The sequence below is a fragment of the Bombina bombina genome, chromosome 9 (genome assembly GCF_027579735.1).
Source record: "Bombina bombina isolate aBomBom1 chromosome 9, aBomBom1.pri, whole genome shotgun sequence".
Lineage (NCBI taxonomy): Eukaryota > Metazoa > Chordata > Amphibia > Anura > Bombinatoridae > Bombina > Bombina bombina.
Window position 1 is genome coordinate 39,085,162 of NC_069507.1, and position 13,859 is coordinate 39,099,020.

General features: G+C 38.8%; 1 protein-coding gene across 3 annotated transcripts in view; it reads right to left on the minus strand.

Moving 5' to 3' along the window:
• Nucleotides 1-5,404: 5,404 nt before the first annotated feature.
• The window catches only part of WAPL (WAPL cohesin release factor), a 326,703-nt gene continuing 318,248 nt past the window's right edge, over nucleotides 5,405-13,859 (minus strand). For all 3 annotated transcript variants that reach the window (XM_053692042.1, XM_053692040.1, XM_053692041.1), the window contains one exon: nucleotides 5,405-7,040. In XM_053692042.1, coding sequence (XP_053548017.1) covers nucleotides 6,975-7,040 — 66 coding nt within the window. In that variant the 3' untranslated portion in view covers nucleotides 5,405-6,974. The remainder of the gene's footprint in view (nucleotides 7,041-13,859) is intronic.

Sequence of the window (13,859 nt, forward strand, 5' to 3'; positions counted from 1 at the left end):
AATATCAGCGTCGTCATGCTCTTCAGTAACTAAAACAGAGCATCCACGCTTACGCTGACAAGGGTTCATTTTGGCTAAAATGTTTTTGACAGAATTATCCATTACAGCCGTTAATTGTTGCATAGTAAGGAGTATTGGCGCGCTAGATGTACTAGGGGCCTCCTGAGTGGGGTAAGACTCGTGTAGACGAAGGAGGGAATGATGCAGTACCATGCTTACTCCCCTCACTTGAGGAATCATCTTGGGCATCATTGTCATTATCACATAAATCACATTTATTTAAATGAATAGGAATTCTGGCTTCCCCACATTCAGAACACAGTCTATCTGGTAGTTCAGACATGTTAAAACAGGCATAAACTTGATAAGAAAGTACAAAAAACGTTTTGAAATAAAACCGTTACTGTCACTTTAAATTTTAAACTGAACACACTTTATTACTGCAATTGCGAAAAAACATGAAGGAATTGTCAAAATTCACCAAACTTTCACCACAGTGTCTTAAAGCCTTGAAAATATTGCACACCAATTTTGGAAGCTTTAACCCTTAAAATAACGGAACCGGAGCCGTTTTAAGCTTTAACCCCTTTACAGTCCCTGGTATCTGCTTTGCTGAGACCCAACCAAACCCAAGGGGAATACGATACCAAATGATGCCTTCAGAAGTCTTTTATCAGTATCAGAGCTCCTCTCACATGCGACTGCATGCCATGCCTCTCAAAAACAAGTGCGCAACACCGGCGCGAAAATGAGACTCTGCCTATGCTTTGGGAAAGCCCCTCAAGAATAAGGTGTCTAAAACAGTTGCCGATATAATTATATCAAAATACCCAGAATAAATGATTCCACAAGGCTAAATAAGTGTTAATATCAATCGTATTAGCCCAAAAAAATGTCTACAGTCTAAATAAGCCCCTTGTGAAGCCCTTATTTACAATCGTAATAAACATGGCTTACCGGATCCCATAGGGAAAATGACAGCTTCCAGCATTACATCGTCTTGTTAGAATGTGTCATACCTCAAGCAGCAAAGGACTGCAAACTGTTTCCCCCAACTGAAGTTAATGCTCTCAACAGTCCTGTGTGGAACAGCCATGGATTTTAGTTACGGTTGCTAAAATCATTTTCCTCATACAAACAGAATTCTTCATCTCTTTTCTGTTTCTGAGTAAATAGTACGTACCAGCACTATTTGATAATACAAACTCTTGATTGAATAATGAAAAACTACAGTTAAACACTAAAAAAACTCTAAGCCATCTCCGTGGAGATGTTGCCTGTACAACGGCAAAGAGAATGACTGGGGTAGGCGGAGCCTAGGAGGGATCATGTGACCAGCTTTGCTGGGCTCTTTGCCATTTCCTGTTGGGGAGGAGAATATCCCACAAGTAAGGATGACGCCGTGGACCGGACACACCTATGTTGGAGAAATGTTATCACATTAGAACATCATTACGCTTTTATGTTCCTCTAAGATGTCAGGTAGAAAGAAAATGGAAAAATAAAGGTACAAGCTAAACTTGTTTAAGACCAAACAAACAAAGTTAAGAGCAAGGAGGCTGCAATATTAAAAAGACAGAACAAAACATTTAATATATCCAAGTTTCCTGGCCCCAGGGAATCACTATGTAATTTTGACAGTTCGTTTTTGGAAACTCCTTTTTTCTTCATTTTACAGAAGCAACGCTAAAGCATCAGTAAGTTATCAGAAAAGGGAACAGTTCTATATATCTATACATAGACATGGTCAATACATTATAATCCTGTTGTATAGTGATTATACAATTACATCTCTAAACCCATATAGGTATAAAGGATAGTTTTTTCAGACCAGCTAATATAAAAGTTATTTTTAAAAATCATCTGAAATACAGCTGAGTATTCTGCATATTAATATACACAATTATAAAAAGTAGAGATGAATGGTATTCTCCAGAGACGACATACTTCACGCCACTCACTAATTGTGTATAATAGCAATAGTTTGTCAGTCTTGTGTTATGGAACAGCCGACAAGTAATAAGGAAACGCTCTCACTAGGAGGTCTGTTTTATGTTTTCAGGATAACAAGTAATCACATACAAAAATAGACAAAAGAATAGAGAAACAACAACAAAAGTAAAATGAGTTGTTTTTCTTCTATAAATTACTAGGGGGTTTAGGAAATATCAGCACGGAACATTGTATAGAAAAGTCTCCAGGACTTTGTGCAACAGCTGTATATTATTTTGCATATAGTAGTGCCATGACGTTATCTGGCAGCATATAAAGACCCCGAAAGCGCAAGGTCAGTTTGTAAATAGGTAGGAATGAACATTCATTTGATTTCTACATCTAACATATCAGTGAACCGACTAAATATGACAAATGCTGAAAGTCAAAAGGCAGTGCATGTCATATGCCATCTACACGTGCCACACGCTTATGACAGAAGGTGCCACAATACTGCAATCTGACGGCTGCTTTGCTCTGTAGAGAATAGATGGGCATTCCAAACATTCATCATTACAGAATAAAGTGAATTATTGGGTTCTCATATTAAAAGACAACGCATTTTACGTGGAAGTTACTCTCTAATTTCAGTATACGAGCCTGTTTAATTACGTTAGTGGACTGTACCAGGCTGCCCATCAAAATTTTCAAATATGAAACAATGTAAATAAGCTAAACTAATTTATGTGAAAGCACCTATTTGTGTTATGTACTGAACTAATGCATGGGGTTACAATTATAACAGAGACTGGCCTAAAAACACTTCACTCATTCCTCTCTCAAGAAAATAAAAAAACACTATAAAGCGGGATTTGGGCGTCTACCTTTACCATACGGAACCCACTTGTATTTCTGTGCACATTTGTTTTTCTAAGAGGACTTATTTAGGGAAATTTTACTGTTGTATAATTATAGATTATTTGTTAAAACTCCTTCCTTGAAAACATATTTTGAAGCAATAGTTTTACATCTTCTTCCCTTTATATGATGTGCACATTTAAGTTAAATAAAAAACTGCAGCAACAATGCCAAGAGCAGCAGACACTAAGTCACCGTGCTAGAGGGCTGATCACTCCTCTTAATGAACCATTTATGCTTATTTTAGATGGGAGAATTATGATGTGCAAATGCTGTGTGAACTTCTAACCAGTTTACAAAATTTAAAAAACCCAAACTCATAAATTCCATTTAAGTCAATATGTTTGTTTTATAATCCTTATGGTTCATGCACTCGGTTAAGGTATTTAGGGGCCTGGTGTAAATGAGGGTGTGTGCCAGTTATGGGTGTGTCTGCTAGTGCCAATCCTGCATCTCGTTTTATCGGCAAAAGTAAAAAAGCTTCTGTATACACAACTTCACCACGTTGCTCAATATGACAGCGGTGTTGACATTCCTACAAACTAGCAGTATGTGATAAACAGGAACACTTATTTTATAAAGTTCATTGCATTTATAAATCAAGGAAAGCATCACTTTTATACTTATGATCAGAAACCACAGTCACAGTGCTTTCTGATCACAGCAAGAGTGCAGAAGAGAAATCAGACCATGCCCCCCCCCCCCCAAGTCTAATGAGACAAAGTGGATCATGTATCAAAGTAGGAGGGTTATTACTTACATATCACCTCTAGTATATTAAAACTGTGACAGTGCTCATTTACAAACTCATCTGACTGGCCAGAGCACATCATTTGAGGTATAAATAACTAGAGCTTTTCTTTCAAGGGGTGCATCCCTGGACATCTCAGAAAACAAAATGGCAATTACGAAAAGCATTAGTCCTTTTAAATGATGCTTGCTTTATAAAATGTTATGTTTGTGAAGACCAGACTGTGTTTTCATTTGAGCCTGTGGCTTTCTGGGGCTGCCCTTTCAATACCAGCAAATGCAACCATAACCATAGAATAATTTACATGGAAAATATAGCTTAGGATTTGACCATCACCAGCTGTTTAGACCCTACCGTACAGGTTTGTGTGAATTATCTTAGCAGGACAAAGTGAGAAAAGAAAAAAAAAAAGGTATCTTGTGAAACAAAACTTATTGCTTCAGCAGTGTACAATTTTTTTTTTGTTCTTTCCTTACAGCCAAACTAGATTAACATTAACACCAGAACATTACTCAATTTTTATGGCTGCCTATCCTTTCCCGTCTCAATTATTCTGCTTTTTTTTTTTAAATCAGATTTGTCTGCCTGGAGATCATAAAGGCCACGTAAAAGGACAATTAGAATATGAAACCAACATGCACAAGGACAAAGTTGTTGTACTTAACTTGCTAGTAGTGTGCATGGTTAGTGCTTAATGACCCTTTTACTAAGGCTGTGGGAACATGAGCTATACAAATACAACATAAACGTGAATACATAAAGTATATCTGCACTAGGGAGAGGATGGATTTAATAGAACAGAGCAGAGTGCAAATAAAAAAGTAGTTTGAGGCGGTAAAATTAAATATTTCAATAGGAAAATGATTTTTATTGCAGATTTTCTAAGATGAATATGACCTAAAGTTAATGTTGGGTTACAGCAGAATAAAGACAATATGAGTTCTGTCTCTTGCCATACCTAAAGCTATGTAAAACAGCTAGGCAGCCAGCAAACAACAAGCTGTTGCTTGAATATGGAAGCCTGATACCAACACTTCCTTTCATTCCCCACCAAAAGCTAAATCGTGGTAGCTTGGGGTAATATCATTCTATGGTCCCTGGTTCCTGCTCTCAGATGGCATAAAGCAACGATGGTCTCCAAAATAGTCCATAAACAATGGATACATAAGTTAATTCATGCTACAAACAGAAAAATGACTAAAAAACAGCTTTAAAGGGACACTAAACTCAATTTTTTTTCTTTCATGATTCAGATAGAGAATACAATTTTAAACAACATTCCAATTTACTTCTATTATCTAATTTGCTTAATTATTTAGATATCCTTTGTTGAAGAAATAGCAATTTACATGGGTGAGCCAATCACACAAGACCTCTAAGTGCAGCCACCAATTAGCAGCTATAGATCCTATCTAGATATGCTTTTCAGCAAAGAATATCACGAGAATTAAGCATATTAGATAATAGAAGTAAATGAGAAAGCCGTTTAAAATTATACTCTTTTTTTTCCTACACATGAAAGAAAAAAATTGGGTTTCATGCCCCTTTAAAACAATTTAATGTTTCTTGCTCTAACGCATAAAATCTGGTAAACCCATGACATAAAATTAAATACCTGAGCTACTGAAAATAAATGGCCGTCATTAGGCAATGATCCAAAAGGAGTCTAACAAAATATTATTCTTTGGAAAGTTAGTATAGGTTACTCACATTCTATAAATGATGAGAATGTGTAAGCAACATTTATATAAAAACGGCACAGATTGTAAAGTTTACAACCAAGAATATGAGTGCAAGGCAACATTAGATGGTCTAAAATAATGCTCTGAACATCCTTTATTAACATTTACATATAAATATTGCTAAGAACATAAGGACTTTATACACAGATACCCATTCCATCTAAGTGTTATTCCTGGACTTAAACAACTCCCGCCCTCCGATGCAGATTTAGATGTAGCATTCCTGCTGCCGAGCATACATATGGCTTCTTGTCATTTTGCTTTATTGTAAATAGCCATGCTGTTACTGATCACATCTGAGGGGCTTCTGGCAGAAGAGAAACTCTAGATCTCAATACATAACTTACAGCTGCATAAAATAGTCCCACAACTCTAACTTATTGTTGAGAATAAGTATTACGAGCAATTACTGACTGAGATTTTAACAAGTGAAATTTACAAATATTTGTCAAGCACGGTAAAAGGTGAAAGAGAATGTATTCGTTACTTAAAAGGATTAGGCGCATGGCTACAAGCTCCAATCAGACTGGCACATTCAGATAAGTGCCGTTTTCCTGTTAAGAGTTCAAATCCACAAACATGAACCCCTGAAAAACAATTTGTCATCACTTACTGCACTGAACAGCATTCTTCTCTAGCTCTGCATTCGATGCGAGAGAAGGTTAAGTATATTTAAAAAAGTTTAAGCAAAATGAACTCCCTGAAACATTTCTCATTTACAGAAGTCAAAGGTGACACCTGAGATGGACCACCTGAAATATAAAAATAGATCCCCATTTACCAACCGGGCACGTAATGTACAACTGAGATATTGAGTTACACAATGTTATCTTGAACTGGATTATTCCTGTGTGCCAGGGTTTCTGTCCTTGACACTTTATATGGGGCTTGAATGCTCTGCAAACAAATTTAACATAATTACCTCAACAAGAACCATTAGGAAAAGTTTTAAATTAAGGGGGAAAATATACAGAAAATACATTACATTTTTAAAACAGTAATTTTTTTTTTTGTTATGATTGGAAGCATCTAGTAGAAAAAAGTAAGCAAAATAGCCAAAGAACGTAAGCAAACCAATCTATACAGTACTCTAATTTTTTTTATATACTTTATAAACTTTTGGAAGCATTTCTTAATGAAAGCAATTACAAAGCCAAAAATAAGACCAGACAGCAGCCCGGTGATTGCTGTGTTTGTACCGGCTGGTATAGGCTGCAGTATTTTATGGTAAAAAACACCAGTAACAGAGCAGCAACATGTTTTTCTACTTTTCTTTTGTAACTGTCCGTGAACAAAAATGTTCCCCTTACCAACAGTAAATAAGATAAAGCCTGCAGACTTTGATGGACTCAAAAGAATTTAAATACTGCAACATGTAAACAGCCGGGTTTCCAAAACAAACTTGATGCACCGCAGCTTTGTTCTCCATTGTCGTGAACTGCAAAAGGTTCAGCAGTAGCCTGGTCATTATAGCAAAATTGTTCAAATAAACAGAAAACCGGCGTCCTGTCTGCCGTGGAGATCTGAATAAATAGCACACGAGTGAGCTCAGTGTGTCTGCAGGGACTGGCTTCCTTTTTGTTTTAGGGCAAATCCAGCATTAACGAGAGCCTGCAGTTGCCGATAAAAACCTAGCAATTTTCTAAATATTCAATAACTCTGGAGATCGATTTCTGTCCTGTCGTCCCAACTGCACACTAAAAAAAAAAAAAAAAAAAAAAAAAAAAAAAGTTAAAAGGTTTTGTTAAATAGTTAGACAAAACAAAAAAATAGAGAGGAGAAAAATGCTATAATTTAAAGAAATCTATGGAATAAAATGCTGTCACAAAGGGAAACGTGTGTGATTCTTTATCACAGTACATAAATTGTGACAGGTATACAAATCTAAATTTTCTAATACAATTTTATTTTTGGAAATATACTTTTTTTAGAATACAAATCTTTAATTAAAAATAAATTATTTTTTTGGAAGTACAATCTTTTTTTTTAAATTATCAATTGTTTTTTGGAAACAAAATACAATCTTTTCTTTTGGAAGTACATTATGGAATTTCACTTCCAGCATGTCAAAAATAAAACATAATTTATGCTTACCTGATAAATTTATTTCTCTTGTGGTGTATCCAGTCCACGGATCATCCATTACTTGTGGGATATTCTCCTTCTCAACAGGAAGTTGCAAGAGGACACCCACAGCAGAGCTGTTATATAGCTCCTCCCCTAACTGCCATATCCAGTCATTCGACCGAAAACAAGCCGAGAAAGGAGAAACCATAGGGTGCAGTGGTGACTGTAGTTTCAATTTAAAAATTACCTGCCTTAAAATGACAGGGCGGGCCGTGGACTGGATACACCGCAAGAGAAATAAATTTATCAGGTAAGCATAAAATATGTTTTCTCTTGTAAGGTGTATCCAGTCCACGGATCATCCATTATTTGTGGGATACCAATACCAAAGCTAAAGTACACGGATGAAGGGAGGGACAAGGCAGGTACTTAAACGGAAGGTACCACTGCCAGTAAAACCTTTCTCCCAAAAATAGCCTCCGAAGAAGCAAAAGTATCAAATTTGTAGAATTTTGAAAAAGTATGAAGCGAAGACCAAGTCGCCGCATTGCAAATTTGTTCAACAGAAGCCTCATTTTTAAAGGCCCAAGTGGAAGCCACAGCTCTAGTAGAATGAGCTGTAATCCTTTCAGGAGGCTGCTGGCCAGCAGTCTCATAGGCTAAGCGGATTATGCTTCTTAGCCAAAAAGAAAGAGAGGTTGCCGAAGCCTTTTGACCTCTCCTCTGTCCAGAGTAGACAACAAACAAAGCAGATGTTTGACGAAAAATCTTTAGTAGCTTGTAAGTAAAACTTTAAAGCACGAACCACGTCCAGATTGTGCAATAGACGTTCCTTCTTTGAAGAAGGATTAGGACACAAGGATGGAACAACAATCTCTTGATTGATGTTCTTGTTAGATACCACCTTAGGTAAAAACCCAGGTTTGGTACGCAGGACTACCTTATCCGTATGGAAGATCAGATAAAGAGAATCACATTGTAAAGCAGATAACTCGGAGACTCTACAAGCCGAGGAAATAGCTACCAAAAAAAGAACTTTCCAAGATAAAAGTTTGATATCTATGGAATGAAGAGGTTCAAACGGAACTCCTTGAAGAACCTTAAGAACCAGATTTAAGCTCCATGGCCGAGCAACAGGTTTAAACACAGGTTTGATTCTAACTAAAGCCTGACAAAATGCCTGAACGTCTGGAACATCTGCCAGACGCTTGTGCAAAAGAATAGACAGGGCAGAAATCTGTCCCTTTAAGGAACTAGCTGACAATCCTTTTTCCAAACCTTCTTGGAGAAAGGATAATAACCTGGGAATCCTGACCTTACTCCATGAGTAACCCTTGGATTCACACCAATAAAGATATTTACGCCATATCTTATGGTAAATTTTCCTGGTGACAGGCTTTCGTGCCTGTATTAAGGTATCAATGACTGACTCGGAGAAGCCACGCTTTGATAAAATCAAGCGTTCAATCTCCAGGCAGTCAGTCTCAGAGAAATTAGATTTGGATGATTGAAAGGCCCTTGTAGTAGAAGGTCCTGTCTTAACGGCAGAGTCCAAGGTGGAAAGGTTGACATGTCCACCAGATCTTGGCAATCAGTCGAGGGAGCAGAGGAAACGGTGGAAACACATAGGCCAGGTTGAAAGACCAAGGCGCTGCTAGAGCATCTATCAGCGTTGCCTCAGGATCCCTGGACCTGGATCCGTAACAAGGAAGCTTGGCGTTCTGGCGAGACGCCATGAGATCCAGTTCTGGTTTGTCCCAACGATAAATCAATTGAGCAAACACCTCCGGATGGAGTTCCCACTCCCCCGGATGAAAAGTCTGACGACTTAGAAAATCCGCCTCCCAGTTCTCTACACCTGGGATATGGATAGCTGATAGGTGGCAAGAGTGAATCTCTGCCCAGCGAATTATCTTTGAGACTTCTAACTTTGCCAGGGAACTCCTTGTTCCCCCTTGATGGTTGATGTAAGCCACAGTTGTGATGTTGTCCGACTGAAATCTGATGAACCTCATTGTTGCTAATTGAGGCCAAGCCTGAAGAGCATTGAATATCGCTCTCAGTTCCAGAATATTTATTGGAAGGAGTGTCTCCTCCTGAGTCCACGATCCCTGAGCCTTCAGGGAGTTCCAGACTGCACCCCAACCTAGAAGGCTGGCATCTGTCGTTACAATTGTCCAATCTGGCCTGCGAAAGGTCATACCTTTGGACAGATGGACCCAAGATAGCCACCAGAGAAGAGAATCCCTGGTCTCTTGATCCAGATTTAGTAGAGGGGACAAATCTGTGTAATCCCCATTTCACTGACTGAGCATACAGAGTTGCAGCGGTCTGAGATGTAGGCGTGCAAACGGCACTATGTCCATTGCCGCTACCATTAAGCCGATTACTTCCATGCACTGAGCCACCGAAGGGCGCGGAATGGAATGAAGAACACGGCAGGAATTTAGAAGCTTTGATAACCTGGACTCCGTCAGGTAAATTTTCATTTCCACAGAATCTATCAGAGTCCCTAGGAAGGAAACTCTTGTGAGTGGGGATAGAGAACTCTTTTCTTCGTTCACTTTCCACCCATGCGACCTCAGAAATGCCAGTACTATGTCCGTATGAGACTTGGCAATTTGGAAGTTTGACACCTGTATCAGGATGTCGTCTAAATAAGGGGCCACTGCTATGCCCCGCGGCCTTAGGACCGCCAGAAGCGACCCCAGAACCTTGGTAAAAATTCTTGGGGCTGTAGCTAATCCAAAGGGAAGAGCTACAAACTGGTAATGCCTGTCTAGAAAGGCAAACCTGAGAAACCGATGATGATCTTTGTGTATCGGAATGTGAAGATAAGCATCCTTTAAATCCACTGTAGTCATATATTGACCCTCCTGGATCATAGGAAGGATGGTACGAATAGTTTCCATCTTGAATGATGGAACTCTGAGGAATTTGTTTAAGATCTTTAGATCCAAAATTGGTCTGAAGGTTCCCTCTTTTTTGGGAACGACAAACAGATTTGAGTAAAATCCCTGTCTCTGATCCTCCCTTGGAACTGGATGGATCACTCCCATAACTAGGAGGTCTTGTACACAGTGTAAGAATGCCTCTCTTTATCTGGTTTGCAGATAATTGTGAAAGGTGAAATCTCCCTTTTGGAGGGGAAGCTTTCAAGTCCAGAAGATATCCCTGGGATATAATTTCCAACGCCCAGGGATCCTCGACATATCTTGCCCACGCCTGGGCGAAGAGTGAAAGTCTGCCCCCTACTAGATCTGTTACCGGATAGGGGGCCGTTCCTTCATGCTGTCTTAGAGGCAGCAGCTGGCTTTTTGGCCTGCTTACCTTTGTTCCAGGTCTGGTTATGTCTCCAGACCGTCTTGGACTGAGCAAAAGTTCCCTCTTGTTTTGCATTAGAGGAAGTTGATGCCGCACTTGCCTTGAAGTTTCAAAAGGCACGAAAATTAGACTGTTTGGCCCTTGATTTGGACCTGTCCTAAGGAAGGGCATGACCTTTTCCTCCAGTGATATCAGCAATAATCTCCTTCAAACCAGGCCCGAATAGGGTCTGCCCCTTGAAGGGAATGTTAAGCAGCTTAGACTTTGAAGTAACGTCAGCTGACCATGATTTAAGCCATAGCGCCCTGCGCGCCTGGATAGCAAAACCAGAATTCTTAGCCGTTAGTTTAGTCAAATGAACGATGGCATCAGAAACAAAAGAATTGGCTAGCTTAGGTGCTCTAAGCTTGTCAAGTATGTCATCCAATGGAGTCGCGACCTGTAAAGCCTCTTCCAGAGACTCAAACCAGAACGCCGCAGCAGCAGTGACAGGCGCAATGCATGCAAGGGGCTGTAGGATAAAACCATGTTGAATAAACATTTTCTTAAGGTAACCCTCTAACTTTTTATCCATTGGATCTAAGAAAGCACAACTGTCCTCGACAGGGATAGTAGTACGCTTTGCTAAAGTAGAAACTGCTCCCTCCACCTTAGGGACTGTCTGCCATAAGTCCCGTGTCGTCTATTGGAAACATTTTTCTAAAAATAGGAGGGGGAGAGAACGGCACACCTGGTCTATCCCATTCCTTATTAATAATTTCTGTAAACCTTTTAGGTATTGGAAAAACATCCGTACACACCCGCACTGCATAGTATTTATCCAGTCTACACAATTTCTCTGGCACTGCAATTGTATCAGTCATTCAGAGCAGCTAAAACCTCACTGAGCAACACGCGGAGGTGTTAAAGCTTAAATTTAAATGTAGAAATATCAGAATCAGGTTGCATCATCTTCCGTGAGTCAGAAACATTACCCACAGACTGAAGCTCTCCTTCCTCAGCTTCTGAATATTGTGAGGCAGTATCAGACATGGTTCTTAAAGCGTCAGTATGCTCTGTATTTCGTCTAACCCCAGAGCTATCTCGCTTTCCTCTAAATTCAGGTAGTCTGGCTAATACCGCTGACAGTGTATTATCCATGACTGCCGCCATGTCTTGTAAAGTAAACGCTATGGGCGCCCTGGATGTACTAGGCGCCATTTGAGCGTGAGTCCCTTGAGCGGGAGTCAAAGGATCCGACACGTGGGTTGAGTTAGTCGGCATAACTTCCCCCTCGTCAGATTCCTCTGGTGATAAATTTTTTAAAGACATAATATGATCTTTATTGCTTAAAGTGAAATCAGTACATTTGGTACACATTCTAAGAGGGGGTTCCACAATGGCTTTTAAACATAATGAACAAGGAGTTTCCTCTATGTCAGACATGTTTGTACAGACTAGCAATGAGACTAGCAAGCTTGGAAAACACTTTCAATCAAGTTAACAAGCAAATATAAAAAACAGTACTGTGCCTTTAAGAGAAACAAATTTTGTCAGAATTTGAAAAACAGTGAAAAAAGGCAGTAAAGCAAACGAAATTTTTACAGTGTATGTAATAAGCTAACAGAGCATTGCACCCACTTACAAATGGATGATTAACCCCTTAGTTCAAAAAACGGATAAAAAAAAACGATACTTTTTTTAACAGTCACAACAAACTGCCACAGCTCTGCTTTGGCCCTACCTTCCCCAATAAACGACTTTAGAAAGCCTTTGAGCCCTTTAGAGATGTCCTATATATATAAATTAGGCCCCTCCCACTCATGCTACAACAGTGGAAAGCCTCAGGAAACTGTTTCTAGGCAAAATTTAAGCCAGCCATGTGGAAAAACTAGGCCCCAATAAAGTTTTATCACCAAAGCATATATAAAAACGCTTAAACATACCAGCAAACGTTTTATATTACAAATTTATAAGAGTATTACCTCTGAGAGTAAGCATGATACCAGTCGCTATTAAATCACTGTATCCAGGCTTACCTTACATTAATCTGGTATCAGCAGCATTTTCTAGCATTTACATCTCTAGAAAAAATTGTAACTGCACATACCTCATAGCAGGATAACCTGCACGCCATTCTCCCACTGAAGTTACCTCTCTCCTCAGTCATATGTGAGAACAGCAATGGATCTTAGTTACAACCTGCTAAGATCATAGAAAACACAGGCAGATTCTTCTTCTATATACTGCCTGGGATAAAATAGTACAACTCCGGTACCATTTAAAAATAACAAACTTTTGATTGAAGAAAAAAACTAACTATATTTCACCACTCTCTCTTACTACCTCCATGCTTGTTGAGAGTTGCAAGAGAATGACTGGATATGGCAGTTAGGGGAGGAGCTATATAACAGCTCTGCTGTGGGTGTCCTCTTGCAACTTCCTGTTGGGAAGGAGAATATCCCACAAGTAATGGATGATCCGTGGACTGGATACACCTTACAAGAGAAATCTAGTTCCTATTTTGCTAAAGGACTTGTGATGTCACAGCATTCACATCAATATGTGAGTGGGAAGTAGTTGCTCTTTTGCTTTCAATTAAATGTGGAACTTTTTAATTAATTTAATGTAAACTTTTTTTTTTTTTTTTTTCAACATTTACTGTGTAACATACAACATGGATTAACATGGCAGAAGTGATTATTCTCATTTGCGTCATAAAACACTATACAGAGGGATATTGATTTTGATGTTTTTAAATACAGATTCAAGGAAGCAGCAAAAACTCACTGTAGTAGTAGCAGCTTACTTCCCAGGCACAAACAGTGACATCACAAGTCCTTTGTCAAAAAAAAATCTAGTTCCCATTTTGCTACTGTTTTGACACATACTGGAAGTGTAATTCCCAAAAAAAAGAATTTTAATTCTAAAAGAAAAAACCGTATTATATTTCCAAAAAAACAAAAGTGCAATTCCAAAAAATAAGATTGTACTTCCAAAAAAACAACTGTATTTGTAATTAAAGATTTGTATTCTAAACATAAACAAATAATGCTTACCAGATAATATCATTCCATCTGTATGAGGAGAGTCCACAGTTCCTTACTTGTGGGAAATACTAAACCTGGCCACAAGGAGGAGGCAAA